Here is a 19,897-nt window from a genome sequence, read left to right on the forward strand (position 1 = left end):
AAGCCCAATTGGAAGTCATGCTGTGACGTACTGACGTGCTTAGCGCTCTCTCTGACTCTGCATGCCTGCCCCACGTGCCCCTCATTGCGATTTCACCCTGACATTGATTTCATCAAATACTCTACGTATCTCACGGGCATTGCAATCTAGTGAGTCCTTTCTCTCTCTTCTCTGCGTATTCTTTAGAAAAGAGACATACTGACTACTAGACCAGATTGTAAGGACCCTGTGACACCTTCTCTGTAGGTCAAGATGCATATCCTCGTCACGAATGACGATGGGCCGCCATCACCACACTCCTCTCCCTACGTTCACTGTCTCATTCAGCAGCTCCAGCAAGCCGGCCACGCCGTCTCAGTCTGCTTGCCTCATACCCAGAGATCATGGATCGGGAAGGCACATATGATTGGGCAGACTCTCAAGCCTCTGTACTACCGCCCTTCAAAAGTTATCCACGGTGAGGACTCTCCGGGCACCACTCACCATCGACCCTCCCCCTCAGGAGATGTCGAGGAATGGATTTTGATTGATGGAACGCCGGCTTCCTGCGTTCAGATTGGTCTTCATCACTTTTTCCAAGATCGAGGGCCTATCGACCTTGTTGTTAGTGGGCCTAACTACGGCAGAAACACCACAGCAGTCTTTGCCCTTAGCTCGGGGACGCTGGGTGCTGCTCTAGAGGCGGCTGTTTGCCAGAAGAAATCAATTGCGCTAAGCTTCGCCTTCTTCACTCGAAACCATGACCCAGTTATCATCGAGGCAGCTTGCCGGCGCAGCGTCAAGGTCATCGAAACACTTTACAATCAATGGCCCACAGATGGCAGTGCAGACCTCTACAGCGTTAATGTGCCCTTGGTAGAGGGGCTGGAGAACAACAAGGCTATATGGACCAACGTTTTGCAGAACTACTGGAGAGAAGGTGGCTGCTTCCAAGAGATCGAAGGCGAGGCTGGAGACGAGAACGAAGAAGAGGAGAGGATACGTGAGGGTGTTGGGGGTGAGGTGGATGATGCCGCCCGGCCTAGCTCACGAAAAGGGCATACCCATAAGCACTTCAAGTGGGCGCCAAAGTTCACTGATGTTTACAAGAGTGTGGAAGAGTCCGGCCCGGGCAACGACGGATGGACTGTGAAGGAGGGATTGACAAGGTACGTCGTTTGCTACGAGAAAAATTCCATTATTGACTATTTTAGTATCACACCTCTTAAGGCAAACTTCATGCATGGTCCTGGAGAATGGAACCAGCAGGAACTCAAACTGTAAGTGTCCTCGATCGAATGATATGTGGTGGGCAGAGCTAGGAGAGAAGCACAATGCCTGTATTCTACCAAGACCACAAATAGACATATTCTTACTGTTGATAAAGGGACTCAGGTTCAGAGGCAAGCCAAATCAAGCAAGAGGTGGCATTGAGGCAAAAGAGCCCCTCGATTCAAGCTGTCATCTCCTACGAAGACTCTTACGTACAACCACTCATTCTCTCCGCCCTCAACTCACTGTTCCCCGAAGGCATATTCAATGTAATCACTGAAGTACCGGAGTCTGATGAGCCAGCTCTTGCGAAGATCGTCCTCTCAGAAGGAAATATTTTACAGATCGTGGCGTACGAGACCATCGACTTTGAGTATGCCGCCAGCCATGAGCGTACGACTCTAATCAACAGCTATATGATTCGAAAGGCTCTGATCCGAAAACACTTTCTGTCCACTACCGTCGATCACTGGGTGGCAAAGCACCCCGAGTCCGTCTTGGCGTCTCACATCAAGCGCAGTGAAGCCTTCGAAGTCGACTTCGCCGAGTTTCTAGACGATGCTCTAGTGGAAGCTTTTGACCTCCGAGAGAGTATGGAACGCAACGAACAACAGTCAAATCCCAAGGATAAGGAGTGGTGGATCCTGAAGCCAGGAATGAGTGATCGCGGCCAAGGTATTCGACTCTTCAGCTCCATGGATGAGCTTCAGAATATCTTTGACCTCTGGGAGGAGGACCAGCCTGACACTGATGATGAAGAGGAGGATGTTGCTGGGCAGGATGACGACGGCGACAACATCATGACCTCGCATCTGCGACACTTTGTTGCGCAGCCGTATATTCACCCGCCACTTCTTGTCGACGACGAGAAGCGCAAGTTCCACATTCGCACCTACGTGATGTGCACAGGAAGCCTCGATGTCTGGGTTTACAAGCACATGCTGGCACTCTTTGCTGGAAAGCCCTATGCTGCGCCGTCAGATGCACCAGAGGATATCGAGTCTTTCCTTACAAACACATGTCTTCAAGATTCACCAAACGAAAACACTGTGCGCCGTTTCTGGGACTTGCCCTTGTCAGGCGATATGCGCGATGATATCTTCCACCAGATTTGCGAGGTAACTGGAGAGATCTTCGAGGCTGCAGCAAAGGCTATGCCTATCCACTTCCAGGCGCTGCCCAATGCCTTCGAGGTATATGGCCTAGATTTCCTTGTGGATGCCCAAGGAACTGCTTGGCTGCTTGAGATTAATGCGTTCCCCGACTTTAAGCAGACTGGAGGCGACTTGAAAGAGATTGTGTCTGGGTTCTGGAAAGGTGTACTGAGACATGGAGTTGCACCCTTCTTTGGAGTTGAGAATTCGATCAAGGACCAAGAGGGCGCCGAGGACATGGTCCCTGTCCGTAAGGTGGATTTGGGACGACGATAAGGCGTACGGTTGATGAAGATAGAGTCACGAAAAGTGCGGCAGATTTAGTCGTCAACACCTTCTACTCAGGGAGTTCAAAAGTTCTTTGTTTTACATTCACACCTTGCACTTGTTGCACTTATCATGCCATCATGTTACTCCAGTGAAATTCAAGTAGCACCGATAGAACCGACTGATCCTAACTATGGTCTAGATGTGCGTAGCATAGCCCATCGCAATAGTTGATCAACATCTTGACACCGGGGACTGCTCAATGTCGGAACACCACGATTCCGTTATTGCACAATCCGCAAATGCAAGGCTAGACAGGGCCAGATAGCACATGTGCCATTTCTCACCGTAACTTAATAGCAGTCAAAAGTCTATCATATAGGAAAGTGTCGTCCAAAGAGGAGAAACGGATCCCGCTGATTGGTGTTTGGAAATACACAGCCACGATGCGGTGGAGTTGAAAGCAGGATTCCCCAAGAGCCATTTTTCTCTTAGCATACGTCTCTTTGTAAATCCTCAAATTCAAGAGAGTCAAAATTGTGGAAATTCATCAATAAGGAAGTTGAACTTTGCTGTGCCGTAACGAAGCATGGGACCTTTAGTTGACAGGGAGGCTGTGCGATGATAGTAGCGAAGGATCTGATGATGCAACTGAAAAAGGTTTCTCCCACGAAATGAAACCCGTTGCTATGTTCCGGATCGCATGGGTTTTGTAATTGTGAGTTTCACTACAGGGAGTATCATGTAAGATACGTCAGGGGCTTTTTGTTGTTTGCTAGGGCGAAAATCTACTTACGTGAGATTGAATCGCGAGATATGACAAACAAGGACCGTCGTACTCCGTGCAACCGCTGGAAACCGGATCTTGCCAGGACCTTGGCAAGACTTGTACGGTCATATTTTGATAGTGTCATATTACATACACTTAATCCTTTGGCGCAAGCTGGAGATTGGTCTTATCAGGCCATTTCATGCTCTCCCAGATTTTAGGCTTCCTACGTTGTTTGCGCCAGACTCGGGATGTGACAGCTCATGGCAGTATTCTTCCCCCTTCTATTCATTTGAAACCGGCCTCGTAGTTCACGGGGCTTATGAGACATTCTCAAGGCATTATCGAGACTTTCCAGTTTGCCGTCTTCTCTTGCAGTTTCAAAGTGGCTAGTAAATCCTGGGTTAGACTGGTCAAGTTGGGCTCAATTCTGCCTCGTTACTTCAAAGACGAATACGTGCTAGCGAAATGGACATGGACATCATCTAATACGTCCTGTGTCCTCATAAAACATTGCTTCGCAGATCCCATGGTCCAATATCCTGGTGCAGGAGGCGAAATGTATATGTATTGTGGCCACCGAATATACATATTGAAACACATTTTGCATATCTCTCTAATATAGTAGTCAAACACAAAAGCTTTGATTTCCCATGGTAAGCTGGGCTGGGTTATAAATTACATGAATCGTAGTGACGCACCCGAACCTTGAAACTGACCACAAGTTCTCGTTGAATGTGGCTTAGATAAAGCTAAATCTTGGGCTCAGTTTGTAGTCTAGTCGAACAACTTCTGCGGATTTACAGACAGACTTTGTAATACAATTGGCTAGGGAGGCTACATTACATGTGATGTCAAAAGCACTGCCTCCTGGGTCATACGTGATAGTAGCTGGAGGGTAGTTGTTGGGGTTGAGCCGCCGCTTGGCTCGCCAGGCATATGCTTTGCACAATACTATTCGGCCAACTAAGTACCTAGTAGGGTAGCGAAGCTATAGACACTACCGAGTGGTTAACCGGCCGAGTCATTTCACTAAGAGTAAAGTCACGGCGAACACCAGGCCGAAAGTAAGAAGGCAAGGAAGATACCGGGAGACCACTCTATACTTGTGTACATGCATCGCGTGTTCGCAAACAATGGCTCTTATTGGAATTAGCCGATGAGGCTGAGTAATGCCACCAGACGTAATGAGAGCCATTCATTATATGGTTACGATATACTTCACCTGTTGACTAACATTTGAATCAGCCCAGGATTTTTAAACTCGGTTCAGCTTGGCTTGGCTTGGCTCGGCTTGGCTAGATGGCTTAAGACCCTTGCTGCATAAGCTGCCAGACGAAAGATTTCTGGGCAAAGATCTAAAGTGTAATTTGATTGGCTGAACAATTCAAGATTCGTTTCCTAAATGAGACGTGAACAACTCTTTTTCAACGACAATTGATCATCGTTGAATTTGAGACAAAATACTGTTTTTGAGGTGATTTCTGGTAACGAATGCTTTCAGCGACAGTAGCGGTGCTTCATGACTCATTTTGCACCCATTTTGAGTATTTCGATCTGCTCTATTCAACATGATCTGGACACAAGCCCCAACAGCCTGGCCATTGGTTAGATGTGCGGCTGTGCAGTGCCACCCGCCACATTCAAGTTTTCATTATACTTAAGAAGGCCTCCGGCTGCCCGTATAGCATTGCAGAGTTCCTACATATCAAAACTTTGTATGATGGGCCAGTCTCCAATAATTGTTCCGACCTTGATGAAAAGAGTGGCCTCGGCCATGCCAAGCCTCGTGTTTAAGGGATCAAAACCTCCATTTGTTCATGATCGACATGTGACACGCGACGGGCATAAAAAGGAGATACGAGAGGTCTCTTTCGGCATAGTAATGCCAAGCCTGACATGTCAAGATGTCAATGCCTTGATCTCCCTTACCAGAGAAATCAAGGTTCTTCGAGATAAATGTGTTTTTCAAGTGTGACGGGTTGTCATCGAGGAGACGCAGTTGGCTCATTTCATATCAAAGTTGCCTGCCCAGCCAATCTCGCTTCTTTCCCGTTAGTGACATGAAGGACAAGGCTCCAAATATCAGAAAACGAAGCTTGACCCGAGCAGTGGGGTCTCAAGAACGTTACGATTGGATGGTTCATAAATAGCGTTATGGGGTTTACAGCTCCTCGATTCAAGGTTACTTGGACAGGATCAAATCCGAGCTCTAATCCTAGTGTAACAAACTAAACATCCCCTGGTACAGTACGACTTTGAAGAGGACTATTGTTTCTCAACATTGAGAGGGCTATGATCCACACCCCTGGTCAAGTTATCGCGGTGATCGAAAAAACTAACGCTCCCATGACATGCCGTCAGAATCCTCAAGTTGCTGAATGTGTGACTCTCTTCTAAGCCGGAATGCACGGTTGAGCAATCTAAGCAAATAAGCTCATCAGCCGTGTGACTACGCAAGAGCCCGCAGCTAAGGGACAAGGATAGAGAGGATCCAATTTACAAGGAAATTGCCCATAGGACTTTATGTAGTCCGACCCGGACTCGATTCCTATATGCTTCTCTCAGCCGTAGACGTCCGTCTCACCAGGGAAGTTGCTTGATTAAGAAGACATTTTTGAATGTGAAAAGACGGGGGGTTCAAGCACGACTTCATGGATTAGCCGCAGTGACATCCATATTCATGCCTGGGCTCTTAATAGGGGCGAAAACTGGACCAAGACAGGATCCACGGCTAGTCAGAATAGTATCGCGTCGTCATGTCGACCACTGTCTCGCCCATACCAGTGTGTAGTATACCCAGGATTTTCCGGCATTTACGTTGAACTGGGGCATATTCAAGCTATTGTTCTTGCTCATCTCGCTACCAGCCACGATGCGCAGTGACTCGTGAGACGTCATTTGCCTGTTGGTACAAACGAAAACAGATTTACGGATACAAATCTCAGAGATAATGTTCGTTTGCCCGACTATAGGTGCAGATGCACTGAGTCAGGAATGGTAACTAACATCACGGCGTTAAACATGCTATGAAACCCTCCCTGGAAATACCGACTTAGTCAACGTTTGACCACCAATCATTGTAATTCGTGCTTCTCCCTATGTAAAAAAACTGTTTCAAAAAGCGTGTGGGCTTGGCGCCAAGTCGTGCCATTGACGACTCAGGACAAGGCAGTCCAGGAACGCTACAGGCCGATAGATGCTAGAGTCTTGGCTCTCCCCAGAGCTTCTAGACGTTGCCAAGACGGGATCATCATGCGCGAGTGCGAGTGCGTGTGCACTGTGGCGACATGGGATGATGAGCTGCCTCACAATCTGTTGAGCGCGACAAACGAAGCTGAATGAACGTCACCAAATCGCCCTTTCTTCACCTCATCATGGACCCGTGACTCTGAGACTCAGAGTTTGAGTTATGTTGAAGCTAGTATGTGCAACACAGCCTCCCTCTCCAAGCGCCAAAGGCGTTAAGGGTGCGAGCCCGCCGAGGAAAGGTCCATCACGAGAGAAGTGCCCTGGCCGTGGAGTCGACGGAATTGACTGTACAGAAAGATGAAGCATGAGCGAGCCAGATATGGATAAGGCGATCTTTTGTCAAGCCGTAGAATCTATGGTTGAAGTAAAGTTGAAGTAAGAGTGAGCCAGCAATAGAGCTTGCTACTACCTCATGGTTGAAATTGATCGGGAATATAGCACAGTGCAAGTTAAGTCCTTGTACAAATAGCAGGAACCTGTCTTCGCGTGTGGAAATTCTTTCACTCTTCCATTGTATTGCTCAAAGTCTCTAGGTGCAATCAATGCCTAAGATCTGGCTCCAGGAGTTGTGAATACTACTCTGTCCCAAGGTAGAAAGTCTTCCGTTCGTTCGGCGCCTGCCCGGTCCTTGCACCGACCGACGGACGGGAGCTCCATCTCAATACCCTTCAGGTACGTAACTCTCTATACACACGCCCATGGTGATATTCGCTAACCAATCAGCAACAGTCGACGCTTTGCACTGCCTCAATTTGAAGACTGGACCAGAGAAGCAAGCTCGGTCGAGGCGAAAAACATTGGATGCCCATCCATTGCCCTCCACTCGATGCATTTCTCCTCAACTCAATCTTCAACTTAACCTTTTCTTTTGGTTGTTTAATAAGTCGAGGATAAGTTGGCCATGATTAAGTTCTCGGGGGCTTGTTCTACAGATACCTTAAATCATTCCACTTTCTTCTGCCCTTGAGGCTTCTTCTTAATACCAGTTTCCTTTACTTCCATCTAAACAACATCGCCCCATGCGCTCCTGGCTCCACGCCCTCATCTTCCCTTGAAGCTCCCTTTTGCTCAACATAATACACTAACTTACCTCACTACCGACAACACTTTTGCCGCTGCATAGCCTCAAATCTGGTTCGCTGTCAATTCTCCGGCCTCCAACTCTAGGCTGTCGCTCATCGCGGCACTGCCCGACCCAGTATGGCTGATCACGATGACCATCCGCCCATGAGGCGTCGCGCGTACGTGACTGAGGCAGAGGCTCAAGGGGCCTCCAGTGATTCAAACCCTTATCAACTGGTGAATGCTGATCAACATCCCAGCCCGACCATCACCATTGATACCACCGCTGTCAACCCTAATATTTCTACCGAACCGCCCCAAGAGTCACATCCTTCCAACATGCAAGACGATGCAGTTAGTCCTACAACAATAGCCGACCCTGTATCGACCAGCGGCATGTCGCAACGACCTTCGAGACCCGAATTGGACACATCCATGACCTTTGAGAATCGAGACAGCAGACCAACAAGTCCCCACAATGTCTCGAGCCCAGTAACATCAAGATCAGGCGAACGCGGTGTTGGATTCCTATCTGTGCCTATGAACCACCGATCGCGACAAAACTCAGTCGACTCTGACGACATGTCTCGATCCGTTTCTTCCCAAGGCGATACTACTGTTGTGGCGTCCAACTCGACACAGACAGATACGCTGAAAGGCTCCGAGTACGACCACAAGAAGATTACCAACGATGAGAGCGCTTTGAAACCAGATACAGGCACAGAGCAAGATTTCGAGGTGGAAAACAACCCCTTTGCCTTTACACCTGGCCAGATGAACAAAATGTTCAACCCCAAGAGTCTTTCGGCTTTTTATATGTTAGGTGGCATTGATGGTATCGAGAAGGGTTTAAGATCTGATCGAAAGGCCGGATTGAGTATGGATGAGAAGAGCCTGACCGGCAAGATTTCATTTGAGGATGCAACATCTAAGAAGCAGATGCCCCGCGAAGATCATGCTGCAGCGCAAACAGGCGATAGTTTTGCCGACCGATTACGTGTTTTCAAGGACAACAGGTTACCGGAGAAGAAAGGCAAGAGCCTTTTGGAGCTTATGTGGATTACTTATAACGACAAGGTTTTGATTCTGCTATCAATCGCTGCGGTAGTCAGTCTCGCAGTTGGCCTGTATCAAAGCTTTGGCCAAAAGCATGAGGAGGGCGAGCCCAAGGTTGAGTGGGTCGAAGGCGTTGCGATTATTGTCGCCATCGCCATCGTCGTCATTGTCGGTTCTTTGAACGATTACCAAAAGGAACGCCAATTCACGAAACTGAACAAAAAGAAACAGGACCGTCTGGTCAAGGTGATTCGATCAGGAAAGACAATAGAACTCTCTGTCTTTGACATCTTGGCCGGTGATGTCATTCACATTGAGCCGGGTGACTTGGTACCGGTCGACGGAGTTCTGATCGAGGGCTTCAATGTCAAATGTGACGAATCTCAGGCCACTGGCGAATCAGACATTATTCGAAAACAGGCTTCTGAGGTTGTCTATAACGCCATCGAGAACCATGACGACCTTAAGAAGATGGATCCTTTCATCCAGTCTGGCGCTCGCATCATGGAAGGTGTTGGCACTTATATGGCTACCTCAGTTGGTGTTTACTCTTCATACGGCAAAACTCTCATGTCATTGAACGAGGATCCTGAGATGACTCCCCTACAGGCGAAGCTGAATGTTATCGCTACCTACATCGCTAAGCTCGGTAGTGCTGCTGGTCTTGCGCTCTTCATTGCTCTGTTGATCAAGTTCCTGGCTGGGCTACCGGCTTCTGATGATACACCCGCTGAAAAAGGACAGCAATTCCTCAACATCTTCATTGTTGTCGTTACTATTATTGTGGTTGCTGTCCCCGAAGGATTACCCCTTGCTGTTACCCTGGCCTTGGCTTTTGCGACAACCCGAATGCTTCGGGATGCCAACCTTGTGCGACACCTCAAGGCATGTGAAGTCATGGGAAATGCCTCTACCATTTGCTCTGACAAGACCGGCACTTTGACCCAAAACAAGATGCAGGTTGTGTCAGGAACTATTGGAACAAGTCTCCGTTTTGGTGGCTCATCCTCTGGAGATGCCAGCGGTGCCTCTACCCCAGTGGACACTAGTGGTGATATTGGTATTTCCGAGTTTGCCAAGATGCTCAGCAAACCTGTGAAGGACCTTCTCCTCAAGTCTATTGCACTCAACTCTACCGCTTTCGAAGGCGAGGTAGACGGAGAAAAGACCTTCATTGGTTCCAAGACTGAGACTGCCCTACTCATTCTCGCCAAGTCTCATCTTGGCATGGGTCCCGTGAGTGAGGAGCGTGAGAACGCCAAGGTTTTGCAGCTCATTCCTTTCGACTCTGCCCGCAAGTGCATGGGTATCGTTACTCAGGGCCCCAACGGTAGTGCACGTCTCTACATCAAGGGCGCCTCCGAAATCATCCTCTCCAAGTGTACTCAAGTACTTGGTGACCCAGCCAACGACGACTCCCTTGCTCCTATGTCCGATGATAATGTCAGCACTGTTCAGCAGCTCATCGAGAGCTATGCGAGAAGGTCACTCCGAACCATCGGCATTTGTTACAAGGACTTCCCCTCATGGCCACCCAAGAGTGCCGGCCGTGTCGATGGCGGTAACGAAGTTGTCTTTGATGATCTTTTCTCGGACATGGCTTTTATTGGCGTCGTCGGTATCCAAGATCCTCTTCGGGAAGGTGTCCCAGAAGCTGTCAAGCTCTGCCAGCAGGCTGGTGTTGTCGTTCGCATGGTTACCGGTGACAACAAAATCACCGCTGAGGCCATTGCAAAGGAGTGCGGCATCATTCAGCCTAACTCTATTGTTATGGAGGGACCTGAATTCCGCAACCTTTCTAAGCTGGAGCAAGAGGAGATCATTCCCCGCCTGCATGTTTTGGCACGATCATCCCCCGAAGACAAGCGTATCCTGGTGAAGAGACTCAAGGACAAGAACGAGACAGTTGCTGTTACTGGTGACGGTACCAATGACGCCCCTGCTCTCAAGATGGCCGATGTCGGCTTCTCCATGGGTATCTCTGGTACTGAGGTCGCCAAGGAGGCTTCAGCCATTATTTTGATGGATGATAACTTCACCAGCATTGTCAAAGCTCTGAAATGGGGGCGTGCAGTCAATGATGCAGTCAAGCGATTCCTTCAATTCCAGCTCACCGTCAACATCACTGCGGTTATCCTCACATTTGTTACAGCTGTCTCTAATAACGAAGAGTCATCTGTGCTGACCGCCGTGCAACTGCTCTGGGTCAACCTCATCATGGATACACTTGCTGCCCTCGCCCTCGCCACCGATCCTCCCCACGACAGTGTTCTGGACCGAAAGCCCGAGCCCAAGGGATCCAGTATTATATCTGTCACTATGTGGAAGATGATCCTCGGTCAATCTATCTACCAACTCGTCATTACCTTCGTCCTCTACTACCAGGGCCCAATTGTGCCAATAGAGCCGAAACCGAGCGCCGAGGAAATCAAGACACTGGTCTTCAATACGTTTGTCTGGATGCAGATTTTCAACCAATGGAAGTAAGTGCCGCCTCTTGTAATGCAAATTGGATTTTTCCTAACGTATACAGTAACCGTCGTCTGGATAACAAGTTCAACATTTTCGAAGGCCTTACCAAGAACTGGTTCTTTATTGGTATCAGCGCTATCATGTGTGGTGGTCAGATCCTGATCATTTTCGTTGGCGGCGAAGCTTTCCAGATTGCTAAGAAGAAGCAGAGTGGCGAGCTCTGGGCCATGGCCATCGTTCTTGGCTTCCTCTCTATTCCTGTCGGCGTCATCATTCGCCTTATCCCTGACCATTTCCTTGAGGCTTTGATTCCCGAGTTCCTTAAGCAGCGTGCGAAGAATGTACCTGGTCTTACGGTATCCGACGAGGAGATGAGCATGTACCCCGAGCCATTGGCGGATGTCCGCGACGAGCTCAACTTCCTTCGGCGCATGAAGGGTGGACGGTTGAACAACCTCAAGTTTGCAATCCAGCACCCTAAGGAGGCGGTTGAGATGGTCAGGTCTAGAAGCCCTTCTCATTCTCGATCCAACTCTCTCAACGCACCGCAAACGCCAATCCAGGAGAATCCGTTTGAAGGGTCGCCGATTGGGACACCCAACTCAGGCAGGAGGCCTAGATCCACGAGGTCACGGTCTAATTCTGCACTGGGAGCTCCTACGGTGATGGCAGGTATCGTGGCAGCAGGTGTAGCGGCGGGCTGGCAACCAAAGATGCGGCCAGACAATGACGGAGATCACAGTGACTCACCAAGGTAGTTGCTGTAGTGCGGATTGACTTGACATTGAGTGCGTGCGAGGTATTTTTTATTCTAGTATTGCTTTGGGTACCGATAGAACTGGTTAGCATGGAATCGACACGAGAAGAGTTTGAGCGATTGAACAACAATAAAAGGTCTCTGCAAAAATAAAATGACAGCTAGATTGAGCGAGTGAATGGAAAGAAAGCCAAGGTATCATAATATAACTAAGATTTACTAGACGGCAGGATCTACCAAAATGTGGCGGGAACTAATATGGTGGATGATTCAGTAGGTGGTCATAGATTCAAGACTAATTAACAAGAAGAATTGCCTCTGCTCCAAGCTGACAGGATTGTAATATGTATGTATTATGAGTACTCGGAAGACAAAGATATAATAGGATTGTACCAAGGACGCCAACACTCAGTAGCAAAGCCTATGTTTATTCAGATACAGTGCTGTTTGTACGGCATCAACAAAAGGCGCCTAGTCAAGTTGAAGGTTCAGTTGGTGGGTGGTTGATAGGCAATATTGTAGCCGGCCAATCAGCGAGAATGGTGACAACCTGGCATGCCATGTCATGCATGATGAACAGCCAGACAGTTCCGATACGTATACGATAAAAGAGAGGAGATGATTTGACTTGAGTAGAGCAGTCTGACATAAGATCCAGGGCAGGATAGAAATATCTTGGTATAAAAACGTTTCAGTAGAGAAAGCAAGTTGTCACTCTAGTATAAGGCCGTACTACATTGGCAGCTAGCAAGCGGTCTGGAGGAGGAGAGGAACTTGAAGAAGTTAAGCCAGCCACAGGAAAAAGTCAAAATGCGAAGGGGATACGTTAAGCTGGATGAATACTTGGCAGTGGTTTTTGCCCAGATACTCTCTGCCACATGATGCGACATGTGTGTGAGAGAGGAGAAGGGGAGATGGCGGGGGAACAGAAGAGACGAGGGGGGGGGGAGTTTAAAAGATGACCTTAGAATAGACGAGAAATACTGAGCAGAGTTCCTAATAGACCGCCAGTTGCTCAGGGTGTTTCTCGAGTTGCTTGTCAGTCAATGCCTATGGTGTGCAGGCTTGGTGTCTCGAGTACCCAACCCAAGTCGATTTATCACTTCTCCCCTCTGCTGCTGTTTGTACTGTAATTAATCACGTACCCCTGCACTCCAGTGCTCGCCATCATTACATTCCAACCACCGTATCTGAGAGTCTTTTTCTCTCTCTTCCTCTTTTTCCTCAACTTTTGTTCTTCTTCTTTCCTATCTATCTATCTATCTGCAACCTGTTTCTTTTGTCGCATTCTCTCTGAGAATCAGCTTCCACCTCGGGGTCCTTGTCCCTTAACCAAGCTTTGTTGGATAGACGAGAAAGGCAATAAAGTGAGAAAGGAAAGGCGATATTACATCGAATCAGATTACTCATACGTATTTGATCTGGCTTGATCACGATATCGTGCCTCGATACCTTTCTACTAAGAATAAGGCAGAGACTTGTCAAAGATTCTCTCACTTTCTTTCCTTATCTATCTTGCCTTTCCTCACTTTTAGTTACCTTGTTCAACTAGAACAGACTCATCCTCATACATTGTCACTCATCTTCCTTTCCTCCCATTGCACGGAACTCGCACAACCAAACGAAACCCACTTTCGGCAGATCAGCTTCTTCACTATCGCTCTCACTCAAGCTGAAACGATTCTCTCTTCACTACCACCCCCTCGACAACTCAACCATAAAATTCCCATTCTCAGTCAAGCTTTTGACTCTAGGCTTCTCGTACAGAATTCTGCGCATTTTCTCATCGAGTCTAACAAGGCACTAGGCCAGGTATCCTTTTTTTTTTTTTGCCCACAAGGTACCTGCAGTTGCCTTACTTTTGGTAGTATCCAGAAGCCAAGCCAAGCCAACCAGACCGTCTGCGTGGTTCGGTTCTCGATCTGGGGTTAATAATAGATGCCACCCTCGTCTTCCTGACCCGCTTTCTTCCTTTCCCTTCCCTTTTACCTTTACATTTGCATTTACAACACATTTCCATAGGAGATCAAACCAGCCTCTGACCTTTCACCACTGTCAAACGTTGGCAAACCCTAATATTCCCTTCTCCTCACTTCACTTCGTTTCTCTTCTCTTTCCCTCTACAGAGTCTCATATTCTCTACCATGTACACGAAAAAAGGCAACGGGAGAACTGTTGCTCTCTCCAAGCGAAAGGCTCAACCAAATGCTCTCGACAAGTTGGGTGATAACCCAACAGAAGACGAGATCAAGACTGCAGAGGCCAACGTTGCACTCGCTGAACTTGAGGAGAGGGTTGCCGATGTTAGAGAATCGTGGGAGACGGACTCTTTGTTTGAAGATGCTTTCGATGAGTTGAACGCAGATAATACGGTGGCCATTAATGGTGAGTTTGTCTAGTCATGCCCTATCCTATCCTGAGATCGCCCGAATCTATGCACTCTACTCCAAGATTGCTAACCATATTCTCCGAAAAAAAAAAGACCCCAAAGTGTGCACACCTGAAGAAGCTAGCAGACTTCGTCGGGAGCTCCGAGAATATGGTCCAACAGTCTTTTGTCAACGCACCGTTGATGCTGGTCACTATACCGCCAGAAAGCTCCTCAGCGCCTTTGGCATCCGTCCTCCGCCCTTCCTGGAGGGTCAGCCTGATGATGCGTATTTCAGTTTATTGTCGCTCGCTATTACGCGTGAACTGTCAAAACGCGCCAAGCTTCTGCGTCACAACACGGTTGATGATGCCGTTGACCTGATCACTAAGAGCAATAACATCATTCTCATCACTGGTGCTGGTATCTCTACATCGCTGGGCATTCCCGATTTCCGTTCCAAGGGAACTGGTCTGTACTCCAAGTTGGAGCACCTTGGTCTTAGTGACCCCCAAGAGGTTTTCGACATTGGTGTCTTCCGACAAGATCCCACCATTTTCTACTCAGTGGCCAAAGACATTTTGCCGAGCACGGACCGATATACACCCACTCACAAGTTCATTGCCATGCTCCATGAGAAGGGCAAGCTCTTGACCAACTACTCTCAGAACATCGACAACCTCGAAGTCAAGGCCGGTGTTCCCAAGGACAAGCTCATCCAATGCCACGGCTCCTTCGGAACCGCCACATGTGTTCAGTGCGGTTATAAATGCCCGGGAGAGGCCATCTTCCCCGAGATCAAGGCTGACAAGATCCCTCGATGCCCACGCTGCGTCCAGACTCTGCGCACTACTGGCGGTGCGCCTAAGCGTAAGCGGTCTGCAGGCACAGAGAAGAAGCGAAGACGGTGGAGCGCCGATAGTTCCGACGAGTCCGAGTATGACATCCCCAGTGCTGGTGTCATGAAGCCCGATATCACCTTCTTCGGCGAGGCTCTTCCCGATGAGTTCTCTCGACGACTCACCGAGCACGATCGCGACAAGGTAGATCTCGTCATCGTTATCGGCACTTCTCTCAAGGTTACGCCTGTATCTGAGATCGTGTCCTGGCTCCCCGCCCATATTCCTCAGATCTACGTATCTCGCCAGGCCGTTAATCACATCAATTTTGACATCGATCTCCTAGGCGATTGCGATGTTGTTGTCTCTGAACTATGTCGCCGTCTGCGCTGGCCAATGGTGCATGACATGGTTCCCAAGAATCAAAAGGTCGAAGTCCGTACTGAGCCTGGCTATAAGAGCCGCCACGTTTTTGAGGAGCAGAAGACCAAGAAGTGAGAGCCACTGATCGAAATGTTTCTCTCATAATTTCGATGGAGGATGTGAAGACACTGCATTTGTGCGTTTTTATAAGATTTTACATTCTGTGCTGCAAGCGGATGGCATGGCGTCTCGAGGATCGGATACAATGCCAACAAAAAATGGATGGACATGGACGGAGTAAGGGTGTTTACGGGACTGACCGTCTCTTGTCTTCATTTTTTTTTTTTAAATTTTTTTTTTACATGTCAGAGTTTGACTGTTTTTCAACCAATTTCCCTCCTTACTTAGACATGCGTTTCTCATCCCTGCGCCTGTCTCGATCCCTTTTCTGACGACATTTACGTATCAAAGACAAACTCGCGGGCTTCGATATCTTGGAGCAGGACTAATTTACTGACACCCCAAACGAGATTTTGGGGTGAGGAAAAGCGTTTGGTGGGGATGGTAGATCGAGTGAGAGACAGTGGCGGAGAAGATACAGGGCAAAGTCGCTATGTGTTAGAAAGCACGTATATACATCGTAATACAGAAATTGAAGATTCACGAACAAACTGCTATTCGGATGGTCTACCTGTACCTTAAATCCAAAAGGTCCATTTGGCAACATCGATTCCCTTGGTGCTACAACTATGTGATCAGGAGCGACATTTCGCACCAGGCAACTGACTACCTATGTTCCGAAGCTCAACATCTTTGCTTACTAGGAGCATCGCAAATGAGTCCAGACGGGCTCTCAGCATTTCTTCACGACACAGAAGTTTAGTCAAACAGATGTGTTTTTAATCACTTCTAAGAATCATCATAATAACTCGCCTATAGTAATAGTATGTGCTGTTTCTATCCCAATAGTAGTCTTGCCATGTCACTGAGTGACCTTGCGGCTGTGGCTATCCCCATGCCACACTAGTCAATCATCCGTGATTGTACTACAAAGCCAAATCTATATCCAGCCGTTTACTAAATGCTGTCTTACAAATGCTGTCATAGATTTCAAGCCTAAATCAGACTCTCATATTTATCCAATCCCGACTTTTGCCCCGTGTTGTTCTGCGTTGTGTTCTGCGTTGCGTTACTCATCGAACTCATGCCACTCCAGTTTGTTGGCGGTGGGGGCATTGTGAACGAAGACGGCGTAGTAGATGTGCTGCCTGGTGGTGGTGGAAGTGTAAACGACGGTTGCCGTGATGTTGAGTTGAGAGACATGCTTGCCATCGAGGAGCCCATGTTGCCGGTAGACGCACTAGTACCGAACCCAGAGGAGCTTCCCCATGGGCTTGGTGTAGCCTTGGCAGCAGCAGACCAGTTGATAGATGACCCGGATGTCGAAGCAGTCAAAGGCTGCGGTGGAGCCAGCGGTTGTTGTTGAAGTTGAGTTGGAGGTTGGAAGGGTTGGCTCGGTGTGGGCTGTAGTGGTTGACTGAACTGAGTAGATGACGGTGTGAGAGCCTCGAAACGGCCGAGATCCGGTGTTACGGTTCTGAAAGACGGAGCCTTTTGAGCTGGAGGTTTTAATGCAGGGTTATTCGTAGGTGGAGGAGGTGTCGACCATGAGAATGTAGGCGCGGGCGTACTCGATTTCGACTTGGCTGGGTCATCCCAACTGGGGGTTGCTGTGCTCGACCTAGGACTACCCATGCGTCCCTTGACGAGATTCTCGAAATCGTCTTCTGTAGCTCCATTGTTCTGGTCAAAGGTTGTACCGGTAACACCACCAAACGCCATAAAATCTTCGCTAGGAGCAGCAGCGCCGTTGGAAGGGCCGCCAAGTTCTTGAAGTTTTCTTGTCTGCTCATCCTCAACTCTTCGAGACAAACTCTTGATAAGCTCCATGAAACCCTGGAACTGCTTCAAGTTGAGCAGTGGACCTAAACTCATGCTCCAGAGAATGGGCAGGATTTCCATCGCTACAAATTCAGCATCAGCTACTGAGCCCACGACCCGTAGTACGTTCAGGGCTGCCATCATAACGGCGGGTTCCTTCGTCTTGATCACTCTGATGAGTGGGACAATCTTTTCCTGCATAGTGTATTTGTCCAAGGCACTTGAAGACGACGTCTTCTTGTTTTCCAAGCCATTGAGCCCGTCGTCTTCGCCGTTGTCGTTTGTTCCGCCACAAAGTATTACAAAGGCTCGCAGTCCGCGGACTTTAATAGCAAGACTGTTCGTCTTACTGAAAACAGCGGCAATGACCGGGAACAGTTCATTTTTTATCGTGCTAAAATCGAGCACCGGTAGCACGACAGGCAGACTGCGAAGAGCAGCATCAACAATCGAGTGTGTTGGGCACTCAATTGCTGCCATTATGACCGGGAGCATGTCTGAGGAAATTAGCACCATGTCGATCAGCTCTTCTGATTAAACTTACCGTCTTTGAATTCCTTCCCGGAGCAGTTGCTGGAAATGGATGAGATATGCTCAAGAACAACCATAAGACCAGCGTCCCTGGCTGGATCTTTCTCTTGTGTCTGCTTGGCGTTGACCACAAAGATTTCTCTCAATGCTGGACGGACCTTCTCACTGAACGCCCTCTTGGCAGATGGTAGAAGATCGAGGATCTTGAAGACGTTTTGCAAAATGAGTGAAAGAAGATCCCGATCTTTGAGCTCCTCTATCAATGCCGGTAGAATCTTCTTCTCCATCACAGACTTGGGGAACGAGGGCAACACCTTGTTAAGCCCCCGCATAAAAGAAGCCTTTTCATTTGCAGTCTTGGCGGGGAATGAATCAAGGAATCGAATCGTCGACACAAGAATGTTATCGAAATACTCGCTCTGCTGAAACTCGCGCGCCGTCATTCGCTGAGCAGGCCGTCTTGTGATGAGTCGAGGCAGAACATCATGCGAAAGTTCTCTAGGAAGGGGCCGTGATGAAAGATAGTTATTACTGGCAGATGGAACGCTGGAAGATGAAGAAAATAGTCGCTTGTATGTAGACAAACTGCCGTGGCATTCTAGAGGAGACCTGTGGGGTGAGTTGTATAGGGCGACTGACATGAGTCCAAGGGAGAACATGTCTGCAGAAGAGTTGAGGTTGTTATCGACGACAAAGTCGGGTGAAGAATAATCGAGGTTGAGCTGCACTGTCTTTGGTAGTCGGGGGTCCATATTGAGGACTTCATACAAGTTAATTCCTTGGATAGATGTTGGCTTGTCAGACCCCTCAGGGGGGCTAGCAAATGCTAGTCCACTAATCTTCCAATCGGACTGTGATATGTTAGTCGAGTTCTCATGATTGGCTTTGGAGGGCATGCCTTTGCGTTGATGAGAACTGCGTCTGGAGTAAGGTTGCCATGGACGATACCAGCATTCTCATGTAAGAACTCGAGAGCTTTGCTGACTTGGAGCAGTCCCTTTTGAATCTCCAACTCATCAATCTCGAGCTCTCTTCGTCTCTTTGTCCCATCTGCATCCTCTGTCACGTATCGACTCGATCTTCCACCGGGGCCTCCAGCTCGTTCCTGTTCGTCTTTCTCCTGCAGTAGACTGGACAGCGAAGCTGTAACAGACTCTGTCACGAACTGTAAACCTCCGCCTCTTGTCTCCTCCACCGGCTCCACTAACTCGAGAATGTTGGGATGCCTGAGCTTCGCAAGACTCGACGCTTCCTTCTTTAATCGCTCGACAACTTCCTCAACCGTCTTCTTGAACGAGGCCGCACCAGAGCGGCCCAACGAGCTGCCATGACTGTCTAATGATTTCCGGTCAAAGACAAAGACACTGTATGGCTTGCCGGTAGACTTCTTCTTCGCATCGAATATCTTCCAAGGACCAGCCGTCGAAGTCGGTGCTGAAGAGATGGAGTAGTTGCCTGTGATGTTGGTGGCAGAGATGGACTTAAAGGCCGAGGAGAACATGGTGACAGCTCTCCATGGATCGCAAACGTTAGGTCGAACTTAAAAGGGGTCGCAGGTGCTGCGCTTAGCCGCCGCTGTTGTTGGAGGCTCACAATGCGAGATTCGTTGGTGACGATGAATAATACAAGGGTTGACGATCGCTTCGCTTAGGCCACAATAGGATTGGGAATGGAAATGACGTTGGTCGCGATGCGCATTCTCCATGTGTAGGGGTAGCCTCGCGTTGACAAATAACCTACGTATCCTTACCACCAGGGAGCCAAGCCTAGCTTCCCCACGATAAGCTGATAACGCCTGGGCAGCTCCAGCTGCTG

The 19,897-nt window shown here is 48.6% G+C and overlaps 4 protein-coding genes across 9 annotated transcripts; 3 read left to right on the forward strand and 1 right to left on the reverse strand.

Annotated features, from left to right (window-relative positions):
* The first annotated feature begins 20 nt into the window (after positions 1 to 20).
* FOIG_05893 (uncharacterized protein) lies at positions 21 to 3,085 on the forward strand. The gene is made up of 4 exons (XM_031204777.1): positions 21 to 149; positions 215 to 1,148; positions 1,194 to 1,259; positions 1,367 to 3,085. Exons 2-4 carry the CDS (start codon positions 253 to 255, stop codon positions 2,679 to 2,681), a joined length of 2,277 nt encoding a protein of 758 aa, XP_031065026.1. The 5' UTR covers positions 21 to 149; positions 215 to 252; the 3' UTR covers positions 2,682 to 3,085.
* Positions 3,086 to 7,375: 4,290 nt separating this feature from the next.
* On the forward strand, positions 7,376 to 12,415 carry FOIG_05894 (Ca2+-transporting ATPase). 3 transcript variants are annotated; one of them, XM_031204779.1, is made up of 3 exons: positions 7,376 to 7,934; positions 8,016 to 11,294; positions 11,345 to 12,415. In XM_031204779.1, exons 1-3 carry the CDS (start codon positions 7,894 to 7,896, stop codon positions 12,039 to 12,041), a joined length of 4,017 nt encoding a protein of 1,338 aa, XP_031065028.1. In that variant the 5' UTR covers positions 7,376 to 7,893; the 3' UTR covers positions 12,042 to 12,415. The 3 variants fall into 3 exon arrangements, with proteins under 3 accessions (XP_031065028.1, XP_031065027.1, XP_031065029.1); XM_031204778.1 differs by having other exon boundaries at positions 7,376 to 11,294; XM_031204780.1 differs by having other exon boundaries at positions 8,016 to 12,415.
* Positions 12,416 to 13,243: 828 nt separating this feature from the next.
* FOIG_05895 (NAD-dependent histone deacetylase SIR2) lies at positions 13,244 to 16,304 on the forward strand. Of its 2 annotated transcripts, XM_031204781.1 has the most exons (2): positions 13,244 to 14,425; positions 14,523 to 16,304. In XM_031204781.1, exons 1-2 carry the CDS (start codon positions 14,185 to 14,187, stop codon positions 15,743 to 15,745), a joined length of 1,464 nt encoding a protein of 487 aa, XP_031065030.1. In that variant the 5' UTR covers positions 13,244 to 14,184; the 3' UTR covers positions 15,746 to 16,304. The 2 variants fall into 2 exon arrangements, with proteins under 2 accessions (XP_031065030.1, XP_031065031.1); XM_031204782.1 differs by having other exon boundaries at positions 13,244 to 16,304.
* Positions 16,305 to 16,488: 184 nt separating this feature from the next.
* On the reverse strand, positions 16,489 to 19,848 carry FOIG_05896 (SCY1 protein kinase). 3 transcript variants are annotated; one of them, XM_031204784.1, is made up of 4 exons: positions 19,676 to 19,804; positions 18,981 to 19,593; positions 18,096 to 18,933; positions 16,492 to 18,048 (listed from the first exon to the last, which is right to left on the reverse strand). In XM_031204784.1, exons 2-4 carry the CDS (start codon positions 19,581 to 19,583, stop codon positions 16,727 to 16,729), a joined length of 2,763 nt encoding a protein of 920 aa, XP_031065033.1. In that variant the 5' UTR covers positions 19,584 to 19,593; positions 19,676 to 19,804; the 3' UTR covers positions 16,492 to 16,726. The 3 variants fall into 3 exon arrangements, with proteins under 3 accessions (XP_031065032.1, XP_031065033.1, XP_031065034.1); XM_031204783.1 differs by having other exon boundaries at positions 16,489 to 18,048; positions 18,981 to 19,848; XM_031204785.1 differs by having other exon boundaries at positions 18,096 to 19,804.
* Between the last annotated feature and the right edge of the window lie 49 nt (positions 19,849 to 19,897).

This window comes from Fusarium odoratissimum (assembly GCF_000260195.1).
Source record: "Fusarium odoratissimum NRRL 54006 unplaced genomic scaffold supercont1.8, whole genome shotgun sequence".
NCBI lineage: Eukaryota > Fungi > Ascomycota > Sordariomycetes > Hypocreales > Nectriaceae > Fusarium > Fusarium odoratissimum.